Source organism: Astatotilapia calliptera, chromosome 7, assembly GCF_900246225.1.
Source record: "Astatotilapia calliptera chromosome 7, fAstCal1.2, whole genome shotgun sequence".
Classification (NCBI taxonomy): Eukaryota; Metazoa; Chordata; class Actinopteri; order Cichliformes; family Cichlidae; genus Astatotilapia; species Astatotilapia calliptera.
This window is the reverse complement of record NC_039308.1, coordinates 34,267,206-34,284,999: the sequence shown is the minus strand read 5'-3', so window position 1 is coordinate 34,284,999 and position 17,794 is coordinate 34,267,206. Positions and strand designations below refer to the sequence as shown.

Below are 17,794 nucleotides of genomic sequence, written 5' to 3'. Positions count from 1 at the left end.
TCACCTCACCTCTACTGCTCCCACTGAAGAGCCAGCATTCATTTTTCTGTTTTGTCCATACGACAGTTTTAAAGACAGATGTTAAAACTGACATCATCCACTGGGTTTCAACTCCACATTTTGGCACTACATCTGTAGTATTTCAGTTGCTGTCATGGTAGTTTGTTTGGTACCAGAAGTAACCATTTTTAGATCAGAGGGTGGCGTGCACTGTGGCAGTTGAACAGCAAGCTGGAGTCATAATATGGTTGTGCTGATGGATGTTGTCAGTGACCAATTATGGTCAAAAATAAATGTCAATTATATCAAGTGTTTTATCCACATGTTGTCTATAGTATAGCACCACAACAACCTCCTTTGCTGCCCAGCAGTGATGCAACTGGCGACGCCACAGTGGTACTGTACCGCTGTATCTTGTAATTCTAATTAGTTCAAGATACTAACACTAGAATTTCACTCTAAACACAACTTCATCACACACACCAATTCTATTCTAAAATCCAGTTTTAAAGAACACGAGACTGTGGAAACTGCTTTTGGCACATCTGTGTTGGCTTAATGTTTTGGCCCTGGAGGTTGCAGCTGGGTTGTATTCATTAGATTTAATAAATTTGGGTCCTAAAAACAAACACTGATCTGGGTTCGACGCATTCTCATAGAAAGTCAAAGGCAAGTTTTGACAGTGTTGTGAGATTAAGCAAATAAGTGCTAAAAAGCTACACTGGTCAAAGGTCAGGTTTACTGATCAGAACACCATAAGAATTTTATCCTACATGGGTTGTTTAGTTTGAATCAGCATAACACCAAAACACTTCCTGCCATGCGACCATACTTTAGTCAGACCCTAATCATCTGCTCCCATTAATAAATAACTGAGACAGGCTGGGTCACAAGGACCATATTCAGTTACTAATTTGTCAGAGTGCACTCTGACACAATTCTTGTGTGGCATTCTTTCTTACCTGGCAGTCAACGTCATCGTCACACACCCAGCTGGCCGGGATGCATGAAGAGTTTCCACACTGGAACTCGCTGGGCCCGCAGGAGGACGGCGCGCACTCCACCTCATCCGAACCATCGCCGCAGTCATCCTCGCTATTACACACAAAGTTCCGGGAGATGCAGCGTCCACTGGCACATGTAAACTCATTTGGGGCACATGTGATGTTTCCTGGAGAGGGTTATGGGAAAAATGTGAGTGTGCTGTGAAAGGACTGACAGCACAGAATTTTTAATGCAGTAACAGTAATAAGACTTTTTTTTTTAAAGCTAGAATTTATGACCTCTGTTTACTGTTATTACAGCTTTAAAACAATAGGCTAAACTTAAGTTTCAAGCCTCAGCCTTTGTTTCCTTGGACAAGCAGCAGAGGACATGTCTCAGATTAACAAGCGCAATGCCACGCTTCAGCTGGAGCAAAACATTTGTCACATGAACACACACACAGACCGAGTCCTGAAAAGTTCACACAGGGCAGAACCGAGTCAACAACTTGCTGTGTGCCTGTTAACGACTTCCATCCAAAATATTCAATATTTAAAATACTGCATTTTGTTTTCACAAGTCCAGCTTGATGACCAGTTCACAGCCATTTTTAAAACCTCAACAGCAAAACCCATCATGTGTGCACCTCTCTGCTTTCTCTAATAACACCAGTGTTAGTTTAGTGCAGCGACTGGAAGCTCCAAGAATGCGCGAGACATTGAGTTTGCAAGATTGCGATTTACACTGTATTGTGGCAGCTCACTTTAAAAAAAAAAAAAAAAAAAAAAAAGGGGTCACCGTCTAAGCACGCTACGCTGCAGTAAGTCATCACAGCACACAGTTCAAGGACAACAAGGGTGCAGACTCAACAGGAACAAACAATTACCCGTAGCTGAGCTTCTGAGTGTTTTCAGCTGCTTCAGAGCTGATACTAAGCAGTATTTAAACAATGATATATGTATAGTGTCACACATTAGTGCTAATGCTCAAAATTGGCACCTTTTAGACAACATGAGTCACGCACTCAGCACAAATGTGCAAAGCCAATTATTAAAATCTTCCAAGATATGGCTTAAAAGTATGCAAGCCATTTTAATGTGTATGTGAAGTAATCATTTGCCCTAATTAAAAACCTAAATGTCTACAGGGTGCTTCACTGTCAGATTGTGTTATCGTTCAGACCGGGCTGTGCAGGAAAAGCCGTTAGCTTGTTTATGCAAGAATTTAGGATAAACAGCTGGAGGCGGCAAACTGATGCCAGCGATTAGAAGCAGTTTTAATACTTCAATAAAAGCTGGAAACCAAATGCTACAAGTAATAAGCAGTACTTCGAACACTTCTGAAACACTTAAACACACCAAGAACTTATGTGCACTTGTGATATTAATGAGATGGCAAAGAAAACTGCTCAGCTGCAGCTCTAAAGGAGACTTCAAATGGCTTCACAGTGATAGTCTCAATTCATTACGTCCACGGCAGCATTTCTGCAGCTCCCAGCATCACGGTGCTCATCAATGAACAGCAAACATGAGAAATGAAGATGTCACTGCTTAGCTGTGACAAACTACACGAGTGTTTGATGGCAACCTGGGAATGTTTTAAATCCCAAAGGATTTCAAGAACACCGAACAATATCCTCATCACTTAAAATGAATAGCCAGTTATTGAAATCAACTGAAGTCATGTGCACTCCAAGCCAAACAGCGTCCACCTACCACAGTTGACCTCGTCCTCGCCGCTGTCGCAGTCCTTCTCACCGTCACATTTCCAGAAGACTGGGATACACTGGGTTGAGCCGGCGCCACAGCTAAACTCATTCATCCGGCATGTCCTCATGTCTGTATGGAAAGAAAACAAACAGATCTTAGATATTTTCATGCTCCGTCATATATTCCGTGTGTGTGTGTGTGTGTGTGTGTGTATGTATATATATATATTTTTTTTTTAAATGTTTAACATATTTTGTAAATTACATATTTTCTCCCTTTACCAACAACACAGGAAATCAAAAAGACAGAACAGCAGAGATGTTTGGCGTTCTGCTGCAGTCACTAAAAGGCCAAAATGTACCACTAAGAGTCCAGCTGACTGCTGGTGCTGTTCCAATGAATGATGTATTCTACAGGGATATTAAAAAGGACCAATTTAAGCTGAGATGGCTCAACTGTCTGCGTGCTTTTGTAAGCAGAGGTAAGAATGCAAGACTCCTTTACATGGGTTTAGGAAACGATGCACATCATGTTTATGTGATGAACAAAAACACTGTATCATCTAAAGGCTGCAGCGACTCAGTTACCTTTTAGGTTCATTCGTGGCGGCCCCAATGACAGTAACTGACATTTTGTGAGAGCTGGAGGGCTCGGGGCAACGTTATGCTGCACTGAGGTGCGACTGAAAACAAAGTCAGATGTTCACAACACCTCAAGAACCATACAATCGCAAGCTGTTAGATAATCCATTTAGCTGGAACAGCAACAGCTTTGATGCAGCAAAATACTATTTATACAACAGTGTTGAGATTCCTTTCATGTTTACGGTGCAAATATTTTCCAGGTTAATCTGTCAGAATGTACATCATCTTTTCCATTGTCTTCGGTTTTGTTTTAGCATTGTCAACTTTCTTGATCATGTACTTTATTTTAAAAGCCAGCTACTAATACAATACGATCCCCTTTATGGCCAGAAAAGGGGTTAAATTCCATCTCCAGAAATGCGACTCAGAATTCTACTGAACTATCAGGAAGCCCCTTTTTCCTCCCCCAGGATACATATTCCCCAAACAATACTTTCTTCCATAAAATTTCAGCTCCAAGATCAAGTTCGCTTCTTATCCCTTCATCTCACACTGGAGATAAGCAGCATGCACATAAAACTGGCTGTGCAGTGATAAGAGCTGCTCGGTGGAGCAGCAGATGAAGGTGAATAGAAGAGTGACTCCCACAGATGTATGAATTATTGACTATGAGAATTGTAGTTTGGGTGATAAGCCAGGCTGGTGATATACTGACATAATTCTGAACCCAGTTTGGTCTCTCAGCTGCACACTGCACACACAGTGCACAGGAGCCAGTGTGCGCACTAACACTTATCCCCATCACTGACTAGTTGATTTTGCAGTCTCCTCTTCACTCTTAAGAATACAGGGTGAAAAGTTCCAGTTCAGCCATTAATCAGTAGAGTACAAGTTTCTGCATAGTCTGTACACTGCACGCGCACACAAAGTACTTGAGCAGGCTGGTTTGATGTCTGCATCAGAATGAAGGTTATTTCACTGAATGGCATGCTTGTTGGTGCCAGACAGGCTGACCTGAGCCTTTCAGATGATATGCTGGGATTTTGTTACCCGTTTAAGTTCAGAATGTGGCTGCTGGGCTGGGGTTAGCATTCACTGTTTTCTTGGCTAGCTTAACTTTAGCATGCTGGCTGGCTGTGCAGATGCTTGCAAATAGCTGAAATTGTGTTAGCAGAATAATGCAGTTGTTTCTGTCCTGGATGCATCACGCTCTTGTCCATGCTATAAACTGTGCCATTATTTTCCCACTTAGACACATGAATTGAAATCAGCTGATTGCGGTGGAAGTGGAACCAATAAGCAGAATCGATAGGCAAGCCAACTACAGCTGGGCAAACACTGCGATTTTTTTTAGTCGCGTTATTCAGCTCCTGCTCAAACTGTACGATTGACTCGCAGGGGTTAGAAGTTCCTAATTCACGATGCAGGGTCTCACACTATACGGCCCGATGCTCTGATGCGACCTCAGTGCTCACACTGTGCGTCCATAACATGAAGGTTATAACAAAATCTGTCTCTCGCTCTGAGTGACACACAGACCACCACCATCAACTTTGCTAAATTGCTAATGAAAAACATTAGGCAGCTGTGATTGAGCAGCAGTGTCCATCCAACTATTTTCACGGTTGTTGCGGTCGTGATAATTTTGTGAGGCCACATCGAAAAGGCTCAGATGAGCAAATACAGAAATTAAAGTGAAGACTGAGCAGCACAACAGTGATGAAAGCACAACTTGTAGAACTTTGGCAAGCTCTACAAGTTGTGCTTTCTTCACTTGTGTCCAGATCACACGCTGCACTGTTGTGCTACTCCGTCTTCACTTTCATTTCTGTGTTTGCTCATGCGTGGTGTGACAGGCTGCGGTGACACCCTCACGATGGCCAACAGGATTTCAAACAGGTTTGATTTTCTTACGAAGCGATTGATGATCGGAAGCTGGTCGTGAGGTGTTAATCGCTTCTCGTTACCCCACGTATACTACACGATGCACGACACACGATGAAGCCGAAACTCGGGCCGACCCCCAAAACAGTCAGACGACTGAAAAATCGGCTCAAAATGGGCCAAAAAAATAAATAATAATAATAATAATAATAATAATAATCCATCCATCCATTCGCTACCGCTTATCCTTTTTCAGGGTCGCGGGGGGTGCTGGAGCCAATCCCAGCTGTCATAGGGCGAGAGGCGGGGTACCCCCTGGACAGGTCGCCAGTCTGTCGCAAGGCTAACACACAAGGACAGACAACCATTCACACTCACATTCACACCTAGTGGCAATTTGGATTATCCAATTAACCTATCCCCACCCAAACTGGCCATTCCCTTTGGACGGTGGGAGGAAGCCCGAGTAACCGGAGGAACCCACGCAGACACTGGGAGAACATGCGAACTCCACACAGAAAAGACCCGGCTGATGGTGGAATTGGAACTCAGGACCTTCTTGCTGTGTTGCAAACAGTGCTAACCACCGTGACCGTGCTGCCCATAATAAAATAATAAAAATAATAAATAATATTAAGACGTTATGACTCAGGACGCTTAACACTTCACCGGCACGTGTGGTCAAGAGTTTCTGCTTTAATCACCAGCTAATCCAAGGTATACTCCACTATTAATAACAATAATAATAATATAATGCGACCTTTGGGAGAGATTGGACATTGTGTTTTTTAGTGACAGCAGATTACTGCTTTTTGCGAGTGATTGAAACTCTACGTGCCGCCATGACCACCCCGTTTCCCTGAACGTAAAAACCTTCGCAATTTAACATCACAAAGGTCTTTAGATTCTACACACTGGAGAATGCTTCAATATGATGAAATCCCTTGGAGGAGTTCGTCAAAGTATGAGGCCTGAAAAGGGGGGAAAATGTCATCAAAATTACACATTAATTTTAAAATGGCTGACTTCCTGTTGGATTTGGGATATTGCTCCAAGAGACTTTTTTGTACATCTTGATATCTTACACAAGCTCACCAAGTGTCAGACTCATAGATGAAACACAGAGCAGGGGCTGATGTTTTGAAATATTGTAGGGGGCGCTGTGGAGCCATTTTGCGCTATTCAAGGAAAATGGTTACATAACAACAATGCCTTCATCCATTTGGAGGTGTGTGCCAAATTTCAAGCCTCTATAAACTTTCCAAGCCCCTCAAAAGCCACTTCATCTTTCATGATGAACCGCGTTGCCACCAGGGTGCGCCGTTCAGTTTAAAGTCACAATTTTTGCACTGAAGCATCACGAGGGACTGATGGTGATATTCACCGTTTTTGAGGTGGCCACGATCAACCTGTGAAAATCAGTACAACAAAGTTAAAGCCATGACATTTCCTGTTGCCACTAGGTGGCGCTGTCCGTATTTCCGACAATGGGCATATCAATCTTTTCAGGGCGGGTCTGACATCATGCCTGTAAAGTCTGGTACTGATCAGACTGGATTTCATTGAGTTATACTAATTTGTTTCTTCATGGCGTGACATCAAAGTTCACCATGCTGCTGGGGTCACACCCTTTCGTGAAAAGTCACAGTTTTCACTGTAACCCAAGACCAACTCCTTAAGGCTTTCCTGGAGAAATTTGAGGCTGCAGATGTCACCCATCACAATACTGTACCCCAAAGTGTAAAACATGACATTTCCTGTTCCCACTAGGTGGCGCTGTCCTTGATGTCAAATATGGCAGTTGAAATATGTTCAGGGGTGGAGCCTTATCATATGTTTGCTCTTTGGTCTAGATCGGAACATGTATGACAGAATGAGAGGCAATAAGATTTTCATGGCGAGTCATCAAAATTCGCCATGGCGCCACGGCCTCATACTATTGTGAAAACTCAAAAGCTCCGCAATTTAACATGGCACAAGGGTGTAGTTGACACTGTCCAAATTTGAAGCTTATAGGACCAAATCCCAAGGAGGAGTTCGTTAAAGTTCGAGGCATGGAAATGGCAAAATTAGAGCCAAAATGTCACCTTCTCTTCCAAATGGCGGACTTCCTGTTGGGTTTGCGTCAATGGGCCCACAGACTTTTTTGTTCGTCTTGGCATGATACACATGTGTGCCAAATTTCATACATGTAGCTCAAACGATGTGGTCGTAGGGCTGCATTTAACAAGGCATAGGTGGCGCTGTAGAGCCATTTCCCAGTGCTCATATGTAAAACCATTAAAATACAAAATTTTTCACCAGACCTGGCATGTGTGCAAAATTTCATGAGTTTTTGAGCATGTTTAGGCCCTCAAAAAGGCCCTTGTTTGGGGTGAATAATAATAATAATAATAATAATAATAATAATTAAAGCTGCAAGCAGCGTTATGAGGGCCCTCGCACCCCCGGCACGTCGAGCCACTGCCAACACCTCAAACCGGCACGTCCGATGTGATGTCACATTGATGGATTTCATGCTTTTAATCACCAGCTAACATTTCATCTTATTCAACCAGGATTATAGTCATGCCACTAGGTGGCGCTCTAACCATTATTGACAAATAGCATAACAAACATTTCCAAGCTCGAGTCTCATCACACCTGCGACCTTTGGGAGAGATTGGACATTGTGTTTTTTAGTGACAGCAGATTACTGCTTTTTGCGAGTGATTGAAACTCTATGTGCCGCCATGACCACCCCGTTTCCCTGAACGGAAAAAGCTTCGCAATTTAACATCACAAAGGTCTTTAGATTCTACACACTGAAGAATGCTTCAATATGATGAAATCCCTTGGAGGAGTTCGTCAAAGTATGAGGCCTGAAAAGGGGGGAAAATGTCATCAAAATTACACATTAATTTTAAAATGGCTGACTTCCTGTTGGATTTGGGATATTGCTCCAAGAGACTTTTTTGTACATCTTGATATCTTACACAAGCTTACCAAGTGTCAGACTCATAGATGAAACACAGAGCAGGGGCTGATGTTTTGAAATATTGTAGGGGGCGCTGTGGAGCCATTTCGCGCTATTCAATGAAAATGATCACATGACAACAAAGCCTTCATCCATTTGGAGGTGTGTGCCAAATTTCAAGCCTCTATAAACTTTCCAAGCCCCTCAAAAGCCACTTCATCTTTCATGGTGAACCGCGTTACCACCAGGGTGCGCCGTTCAGTTTAAAGTCACAATTTTTGCACTGAAGCATCACGAGGGACTGATGTTGATATTCACCGCTTTTGAGGTGGCCACGATGAACCTGTGAAAATCAGTACAACAAAATTAAAGCCATGACATTTCCTGTTGCCACTAGGTGGCGCTGTCCGTATTTCCGACAATGGGCACATCAATCTGTTCAGGGCGGGTCTGACATCATGCCTGTAAAGTCTGGTACTGATCAGACTGGATTTCATTGAGTTATACTAATTTGTTTCTTCATGGCGTGACATCAAAGTTCGCCATGCTGCTGGGGTCACACCCTTTCGTGAAAAGTCACAGTTTTCACTGTAACCCAAGAACAACTCCTTAAGGCTTTCCTGGAGAAATTTGAGGCTGCAGATGTCACCCATCACTATACTGTACCCCAAAGTGTAAAACATGACATTTCCTGTTCCCACTAGGTGGCGCTGTCCTTGATGTCAAATATGGCAGTTGAAATATGTTCAGGGGTGGAGCCTTATCATATGTGTGCTCTTTGGTCAAGATCGGAACATGTATGACAGAATGAGAGGCAATAAGATTTTGATGGCGAGTCATCGAAATTCGCCATGGCGCCACGGCCTCATAGTATTGTGAAAACTCAAAAGCTCCGCAATTTAACATGGCACAAGGGTGTAGTTGACACTGTCCAAATTTGAAGGTTATGAAATGAAACCCCAAGGAGGAGTTCGCAAAAGTTCGAGGCATGGAAATGGCAAAATTAGAGCCAAAATGTCACCTTCTCTTCCAAATGGCGGACTTCCTGTTGGGTTTGCGTCAATGGGCCCACAGACTTTTTTGTTCGTCTTGGCATGATACACATGTGTGCCAAATTTCATACATGTAGCTCAAACGATGTGGTCGTAGGGCTGCATTTAACAAGGCATAGGTGGCGCTCTAGAGCCATTTCCCAGTGCTCATATGTAAAACCATTAAAATACAAAATTTTTCACCAGACCTGGCATGTGTGCAAAATTTCATGAGTTTTTGAGCATGTTTAGGCCCTCAAAAAGGCCCTTGTTTGGGGTGAATAATAATAATAATAATAATAATAATAATAAGAAACGGAGCAGATACAATAGGGCCTTCGCACTCTCAGTGCTCGGGCCCTAATAATAATAATAAGAAACGGAGCAGATACAATAGGGCCTTCGCACTCTCAGTGCTCGGGCCCTAATAATAATAATAATAATAATATCGCACCGTGTATGCCAAGCTTAACAAGACCAAGAAATTTAACTACTTGCACCACTGGGAACTAGTTCTTGTAGAGAACTGCTTCTCTATTCCCATCCCTATCCAACCAGGTACTAGCAAGGTATACAACAATGAAGTGACTGAAGTCAAATTTGAGTTAGCAGTTGGTAAATTCCAACAAACTACAATTGAGCTGAATAAAATTTGTATTATGGCATTTTAAGATTATGGTAGTTTCACAGCAAATGACATTAACATTTCTCATTAACATTTTTGCCTAAGGAGGCCTTTATAGGGGCTTACAAAGGCTCATTCATCTCCCTTTAGACTAGAAATAAAAATAAATAAATCATTTGTCTATATAAACTAGTGATGTTTCCACAGTGAAGCTGGCTTAGAAGGAAGCGTCCAAATGGAGTTTCTTTCAAACCTTCATGGCAAATCACTGCCTCCAGGTAAAACCTCCATTACCTTTTCCTGAAAATTCTTCATATTTTATTAACTCTGTAAAGTCTGAACTATGAAAAACCAAACTGTTGTTTTGAATCCAACTGGACTTTTTGTGGAATCTTCTGAGGAAAGAAAAATCTTGAAAACTGAAACACTCATGTACACAAAAACACAGCTGTTGGCTTAATCTTTGACTTGATTCTGTGATTAAAATCAAAGACCAAATGGCAGCTCTGTGTCGTCCATTTGTCTTTACTGATTTTGAACGTAGCTCTGAGCCCCTCCAAGCTAACATACACATGCAGTTTCTCCTCAATACACTGATAAGTGCTCCCAGTAACCAATTACGTAGAATCTAAAATGGAATTGAGAGACTGGTATAACAATTATACCACAAGATTAAATACATGTTAACACTGTTTCAAGGAAGCAAGCTTTAAATTATTAATCTTATTTAATGCTACTTCCAATCATGAACACTTTCCAAGCCTCGAGTTTACACCAATTTAAATTTCTCTCATTAGCCACATAAAACTGACACTTGAGACAAAGCAAACATGGAAGAATCCTGCCAAGATCCACATAGTGAAACTACGCCTGTTCTGCAAGTTCTGTTTACCAAGAGGTCTCAAGTGTTTTTGTACAGGGAAATAAACTGAAATAATTTCCAGAAATGCAACTGCAGTACAAAAGTCCTTCATGCAAATGTGAAGGAAAAACAGGCATGTAGCCACTCAGACGACGTCACTCTGTTGCCTGCTGTAAAGTCATGAGCAACAGCTGGTCAAACAGTACAGCGATAAATGCTACAGTAGCAGTGTTGACTGGCACGTACACCACTGTAGTTATGACTGGAACTTCTCACACAGACTGCAAACTGATATCCCTGTCAAGACCTTCAGTTGACCGAGACACTTTTCCAAGTGAAAAGTGAGACATGCACTACAAGCTTTTGTAGAGCATAAACCGTACAAAAGCTCAAGCTGATTTCAGAGAAAAACACTTAGATGAGTTTCATGACTTCAATCAGGGGTGAAAGAAAAAAAAAAAAAAAAGGGGGGGGGGGGGGGGCAAGTTAAATGGCAACTGAAAGTTACTTTGTTCTTAAACTTGGGAATGTGGCTCCTCCAACCCACCGGACCATACTCTCACCTGCCAACATTCCCGTTTATCCTGGGGTTGTTATTCTCCTCAAATGTGTTACTACAGTAGAGAGTCTCACCACTTCAAGCTTCTCTAACAACTCGTCAGTTAATGTTCATAAATACACAAACAACACCTCTGATTATAAATAATATCTATGAATGTAAATTTTTAAACACCAGTTATATACAAGTTCCCATTCATAAATATTTTCTATTCCATTGTTTTGTGCTCAAACCTTGATAATGTTGCAATACAGACCTCTAACATTTGCTTGATGGCCTACGTATGTGCTGCGTATGTTGCATTTGTAATTGCATTTTGTAACCAAGCTAGTGGATGGACAGACACACTTTTTACATACGCACAACTTTATGAGAGCTGCTTTTTGACAGGAGCGGTTGAGTTCTGAAAGCACTCCCAAATACTCCTAACCCTCCTGTTATGTTGGTTTCCAGGAACACGAGTTATGCTTCTGGGTTAATTTGACCCGGGAGAAATTTACTCATCGAAAAGTGTCAGAAACACTGGCATTGATTTTACAATTTTCTTTTATAATTATGATTAGTTTCATTTTCTGTAGTGATGCAGATGACATGTGACATCTCTTCTGTTCTGGGTCAATCTGACCTGCAACATAACAGGAGTGTTAACCTGCAGCTCACCAACCTTGTTTGCGCCCCCATTATTTTAGCGTTTTGCCTGACTGGCCCTTTGTGTCCTTTGGAGCCCCTAATGGGGTTTCGTGCTCTTGTATTAACAGTAAAATAATGTCCAGTGTCAGTTTTTACTGTTGAGTATTGATACTTTTAAAAATTGGTGACCTATAACTACTTTTTCCACTTGTGGTCCAATCCAATACATTGTTACGGGCATTTGTATACATCTGGTACAAATTCATTACCAGCGCTAAAATATGAAGTCCCCGAATCATTTTATGGGTTAAAAAAAAACAAAAACAAAACAAAAACAACAAAAACCCAACCCAAAAACAAAGTTCAACTTAATTATTTTACCAAATAACAAAATCAAAGTGTAACAAAGGTCTTTAAGATGACATCACTTATGCATTTGCTTTTCCTTAGGCCAAAACTAAACAGGCTGAGGATAAATACAGTGAAAGAAAACAGCAAGTTATTTTTTCCCCTTACTGAGTCTTTCGACTGCTGCATCCTGCTGTCATTTACAGTCACCATATTCTCCTTTTCTTGCACCTGAAACCTACGTCGGTGTGTGGAGCTGACAAGATTCAGCTGAAGTCAAATTATATTTAATGGTGTCACCACAGCATGCTGTGTTACTACAAGTAACAAAAGCTTCCCAACAGGTGTTCAAACCAGCATCCATCAGGCTTCTGCCTTCTGACTGAACGTCACGGGCGAAAACAAATAGTGGAGCGACTGAAAGGAAAAACACAACTACTGTTGGATCTTTTCAGCCATGTCAACTTGCTTCACTACAGTTGGCAGTTAAGTAAAAAGAACCTTGTTACTCCAACATTAGTCTGCTTTAGCCAGAACACTGAAACCTCACAACTGTCCAAACTAGTCTAATCATTACTTTGTCACATTCAACATGATCAGCTTTACACTGGGTCAAAATGTGGTGCGCAGGCAATAAGACGTGTTTATTGTCAAATACACAGAGAAGGGTTTGTCTTCAATCCAACAACGCGACCTGGCTGCTTAGTATTCCAAGACATTCTAGTTCTCATTTGTCCCATCTGGGAAGCCATACACTGATTTGCAGTTACTGAATGGATAACAGCAGGTGGTCAGCCAAGTCTTGTTTAACAGTGGTTGTATTATACAAAGTTATTTCAATGTTTGAACTGATGCACAGGGGGATGAATTAGAGATTTAATTCCTTTTCATTCATTTCACTGACGACTTTACAGTGGAGTTTCTCTCCATTTTATAGGCCTAAAAGTCTTTGTTTTCACTTCACCCACTTTGTCTTTCTAACTGTAGGAATTCTGTTGTAGCCTCAGCAACACCTAACAGCCAACGGCTTGGAACAACTGCTGCTGAAACGACTCCCCAACGGGTCCCGCTCATGTTTTGGCAGAAAGCACCAAACATCCCCTCACAGGAGTGCAGAAAGGATTGGCCCCCAACTCTAAGATGTTGCTTTTCTGCTGGTTGTTACTTTCGTATCGTTTTCAGGTTTGTGCACTGAACCTGCTGAGTTGAAATTCTGCAGTGGGAGGAAAGGGACTATACCAGACACACGACTGCTCATTGTGAAAACTCAGAGCTGGTGCGCAACCCTGTCAGACACCTGAGATGCTCTGCTGCCCCAGCAAATCTCACTCCAAACACTGATAAAAGTGTTGACACCCCCGTGTTCCAAGTTAAATTTAGTGCCTGGTTCTATAATTGTAACATTAACCATTTGCTCGTGTTCCCCCAAATAATGTTGAAAGTCATGTCTGTAACAAGCTTGAAACTGTCTAACTGTAAAGTCATTATTTTAGTCCATTTATTGCAATAATTTAAACCCCCACAACAAAACTGTTCCTTCCAACCTTCACTGCCATGCAAGTCGAGTTCTAGGTCACAGAAATGACATAATAGGAATTCTTCAGGGACTTTAGGACTAAAACGTAGTTTGATTTTCTGCTTTAAAAATAACAAAGGAAGGGTGTTGATGTGTGCCAGACCAGAGTTTCAGTATTCTTTTACAGCAGCATTCATGAGCTATACTTTCTGCATTTTTATCATCTGCAATCAAGATTTTAAAGCTGCAGTGAAACCACTTTCATCTCCACTCTGATGTTTATCTATACACCTGAGGAGACACCAAAGTCCATTTGTCATTAATGCAGCACAGTGGAGGCAGCACACAGAAGTGATTCATTGAAGATCATCATCATGAGTCATCTCTGATTTCAACAAGCACCTTGGTGAGACCTCATATCACACAATATTTAAAGCACAGCAGCTTTCCCATTTAAACAACTTATTTGACAGTACTGCTTGTGGGGGGGGGGGGGGGGGGGGGGGAACTCTTCCCTCACTGCTTTCAAGTACCTCGCTGAATTTCTGCAGCAGCATGAGGGTCTGTTATGAACAGCAGGGAGACTACCATTCACTTTGAGCTTAAAAAACAACAAAAAAAAAACAAAAAACAACCCAGTCTGACCTCATGGAAAGCTTATTAAAGTTTATAAATGTGCTCTAGCATGAGTAAAGGCAACTGTGCTTGAAAATACAAGTTCAGCCACAGTTTTAGCTTCCCACAAAGGGCAGGTATGAAACTTACACCAGTTAAAATCTGTAGAAAGCTCTGCATCGGGAACATCTCGCTGCACTATTTGAATACATTTCAGTGTGCAAATTCAATTTCATTAAATTTAGGCCAAGAATTTTATTTTATTTTTTTAATTAGTACTTTTGAACTTCCATTGTGTTGGTTTTTGGGGCCTAGAAGTGACCATTTATGGAAAAGTGTGTGGACTGTTATCAGCAAATGCTATCAGTGCTTCAACAAGCCACATCCATGAAATCTTAAACCAGCTAATTAGTGCAGAGTAAAAAACTTTTAAATCCATTTAACTCATTACAACTGAAGCACAAACTTCACCAACCACATCAAGCCATTGGTCACTTTAAGAAATTAAAATGCACCAAGACGCACAAATGACGACGAACGGCCAGTTCAGTGACAAGTTCTCCCCAAAAAGAGAGTTTCTGTACCAGGCTGCAAGCATGCTTTTAATACTGTAAAAGGTGGGTCTCAAATGGGCATTACAGGACCAGCAGCAGCTGCTTCTCGAGTCAATGTAAACCTAATACTGTACCAGGCAGCAAACCAAACATGCAAACTAACATGCAAACTAACATGCATAGACATTTGATCGTGTGTGCTTCAACTGTCAACTCTAATCTTAGAATTCATTTCATATTTTCACTGTTTTTAATGCATGGTCTGGGATCCCAGTCACTACCAGTTATGGGGAAGCAGCTTTAGCTTTCATGCACCAAGCTGCTGGAGCAACAGACTAACTGATAACACATTTGAAGACTAGCATTTAAAACCACACAAGTCAGACGAGCCATCACATTTACATCAAATTTGGGTTTTTGAAATCATTGTGTGTCATTTTTATCGGTCTATTGTTGCCTTTATATCATCACTGGTTATGATTCTATTATTAATTCAGCTTATTACACTTATCAATTCTGTTTTCCATAATTCATATAGTGCAACTTTTGCTTTTTGGGGTGACAATGGACTTCCACCTCAACTAAAATGTGGTATAAAATAACGTTTTGCTTGCTTGCTACAAGTGTGATGCGTGCTTGTGTCTGCCACAACCCCATGGGAGGAAGGCCGACCTGTCTGTGGTGGCCTACATCCTTGTGGCTGATGTGAGCCAGTCACAAGGATGTGAGCCAAAGAAGGCTGGACAAACAATTTTTAGGTCAATTTATCCTCAGTTTTTTTGGGGCTGAACCTACAGTTTCCACTGCTGTTTGTATCTTTCACAGAATTAAAGTATCTCATGCTGCTTGACCTCCTGAGAGAGATGTGTATACAAGCTCAGGTTTCACACGTTAATGTTCATGATATTGTTCCTTGTCGTTAATCTTAATCTGTGTGATGGCTGCTGTGCAAACCTGTGAATGAACCCATTTTCCTCCAAGTAATTTATAAATTAACAGGAGTAACCGACCTGCATACAGCAGTGTCCTCTCCAGCGGCAGATACAGCAGGAACAATAATCAATCTTGCAGCATGCAAACCTTTTACTCAGCACTAAAAAGACTTCAGTTCTGGGGCTCTCACTGTGTGCGATCGAGGCTGATTATTTAGCCCAAGACCAATTCTTTGCCCCATTGGTCTTATAATAACCGTACTCTTAACTGCTGGGGAAAACTGAAAGCACCATCCCCTTCCTGTTTCTGTTACAGCCAAGCCTAGATTTTCTTAAAAGATTTACATGGGGTTGCAGACTGAACAGCACACTGAAATGACCACTGCCACGTTAAAGTTGGTTACATTTCATATTGATTGCATTGTGAAATTTACAATAAAGTAAGGTTGATCTAATGAGATAATCAGGCATTTAGACAATTACATTCTTACAAACTGAAAGGTTCCACTTTAACAGCTTACAGGTTCAAAACTAAATTCTGACCGAAAGATTCATATTTACTTTAGTTGCACATGTAACACTTGACTGTTGGTGTAGCGCAGCGTTCATCAAAAACCATCTACTTACGGCAGATGTCCAAGCTCTCATCAGAACCGTCTTCACAGTCTGGCTCCCCATCACAGTGCCACCGCTTCGGGACACACTGCCCATTGTCACACACAAAGTCTGACTCCGCACAAGTCTTTTTAACTGAAACATGGGAGAGAAAATGAAATCACTGTTTGAATGAAATGTCTCACATTATACAAAGAAAAACACATAATATCAAGGGAAAGATCAAATCCATACTGGCGCACTTCATGAATATGAATTCATTTTTGCTCCTCTCCTGTGAAAAGGTCACCAGTTTACAACCTGTTCTGATCAAGCGAGATTCAAACACTACATTTGCATAAGGAATGCAGTCGATACGGTCCTCGGGAGGTTCGAGTGTCTCGCTCACCTTCCATCAAAGGGGGGCTGAAGACAAAAATAAAGTGTAATTTTTATTTGGTTGTAGGTCTGTTCTGGGACCTCACAACCCTTCAAACAGAACATATCTGTGACAGTCATGAAAAGGAAGATCAGCAGCTCTCACACTGCTTTAGCTTTACAGATTTATTGCACCACAAACATTTTGACATTTCAAGCACTGCTGTTTTTTAGACTACAGTGATGCAAGGCTATGCTGACGCTACATGCCCCCACCTGACACATGTTTAAACCCAAATCTTCATGGTCCAACTAGAAACTACATTAGTTCACTTGTGTTTGAAGACAGCCAAGCACAATAAATGCGTGCTATAGCCAAAGAACCATGAATGCCCAAAGCCCATAAATGGTTGTGAACGACTGGCTTGGTGGTTCATTCCTTTGAAATTATTGCCCTGCCTCAGGTTTCCATCTTTTACACTTATTTTATTCTCCATTAATATCAATAAAGTGCTAAAACCATTTAAAGCCATGAGCTTCCCCCATTTTAAAGACCATATAAACATAAGGTTTACAAAACTAGGTAGTAATTAGGTAATAATTTACAGGTCGGTCAACTTCTACAAACAGTATATGCATAAGAGCACTCAGAGTGCAACTCCACCCAAAGGGCGAGGGTTATAATAAAATGATTTCTTACGTTGTTAGCATTGTTAATATGGAAATTAGAATGACAAAGACTCTGGCATTGGCACAAATGCTCTATGAAAACGATGCAGGTGTCATTAATGGGGACGCCATAACACGTATAAAAATGTTTTTCGATCTTCGTTTGAGCTCATTATCTCCCAAATAACTAATATTTCTTTAAGAGGTTTTGAAAATATCCACTTCCTCCCCAATTCGTGTGACCCTGACCCTTGACTGAAGCATTACATACCAAAAGGGTGAATTTTCTTTACTCATGATTGGAGCAGAACTAGCTGAAATCTTTGGGTACCATAAGCTGGGCATTCAATTTTGACCTTGGCTG

General features: G+C 41.4%; 1 protein-coding gene across 1 annotated transcript in view; it reads right to left on the bottom strand.

Moving 5' to 3' along the window:
- Positions 1-17,794, bottom strand: part of vldlr (very low density lipoprotein receptor) — a 72,487-nt gene that overhangs the window by 33,275 nt on the left and 21,418 nt on the right. Inside the window, exons 3-5 of the mRNA XM_026174470.1 lie at positions 16,417-16,539; positions 2,700-2,822; positions 963-1,171 (exon numbers count right to left, since the gene is read on the bottom strand). Coding sequence (XP_026030255.1) covers positions 963-1,171; positions 2,700-2,822; positions 16,417-16,539 — 455 coding nt within the window. The remainder of the gene's footprint in view (positions 1-962; positions 1,172-2,699; positions 2,823-16,416; positions 16,540-17,794) is intronic.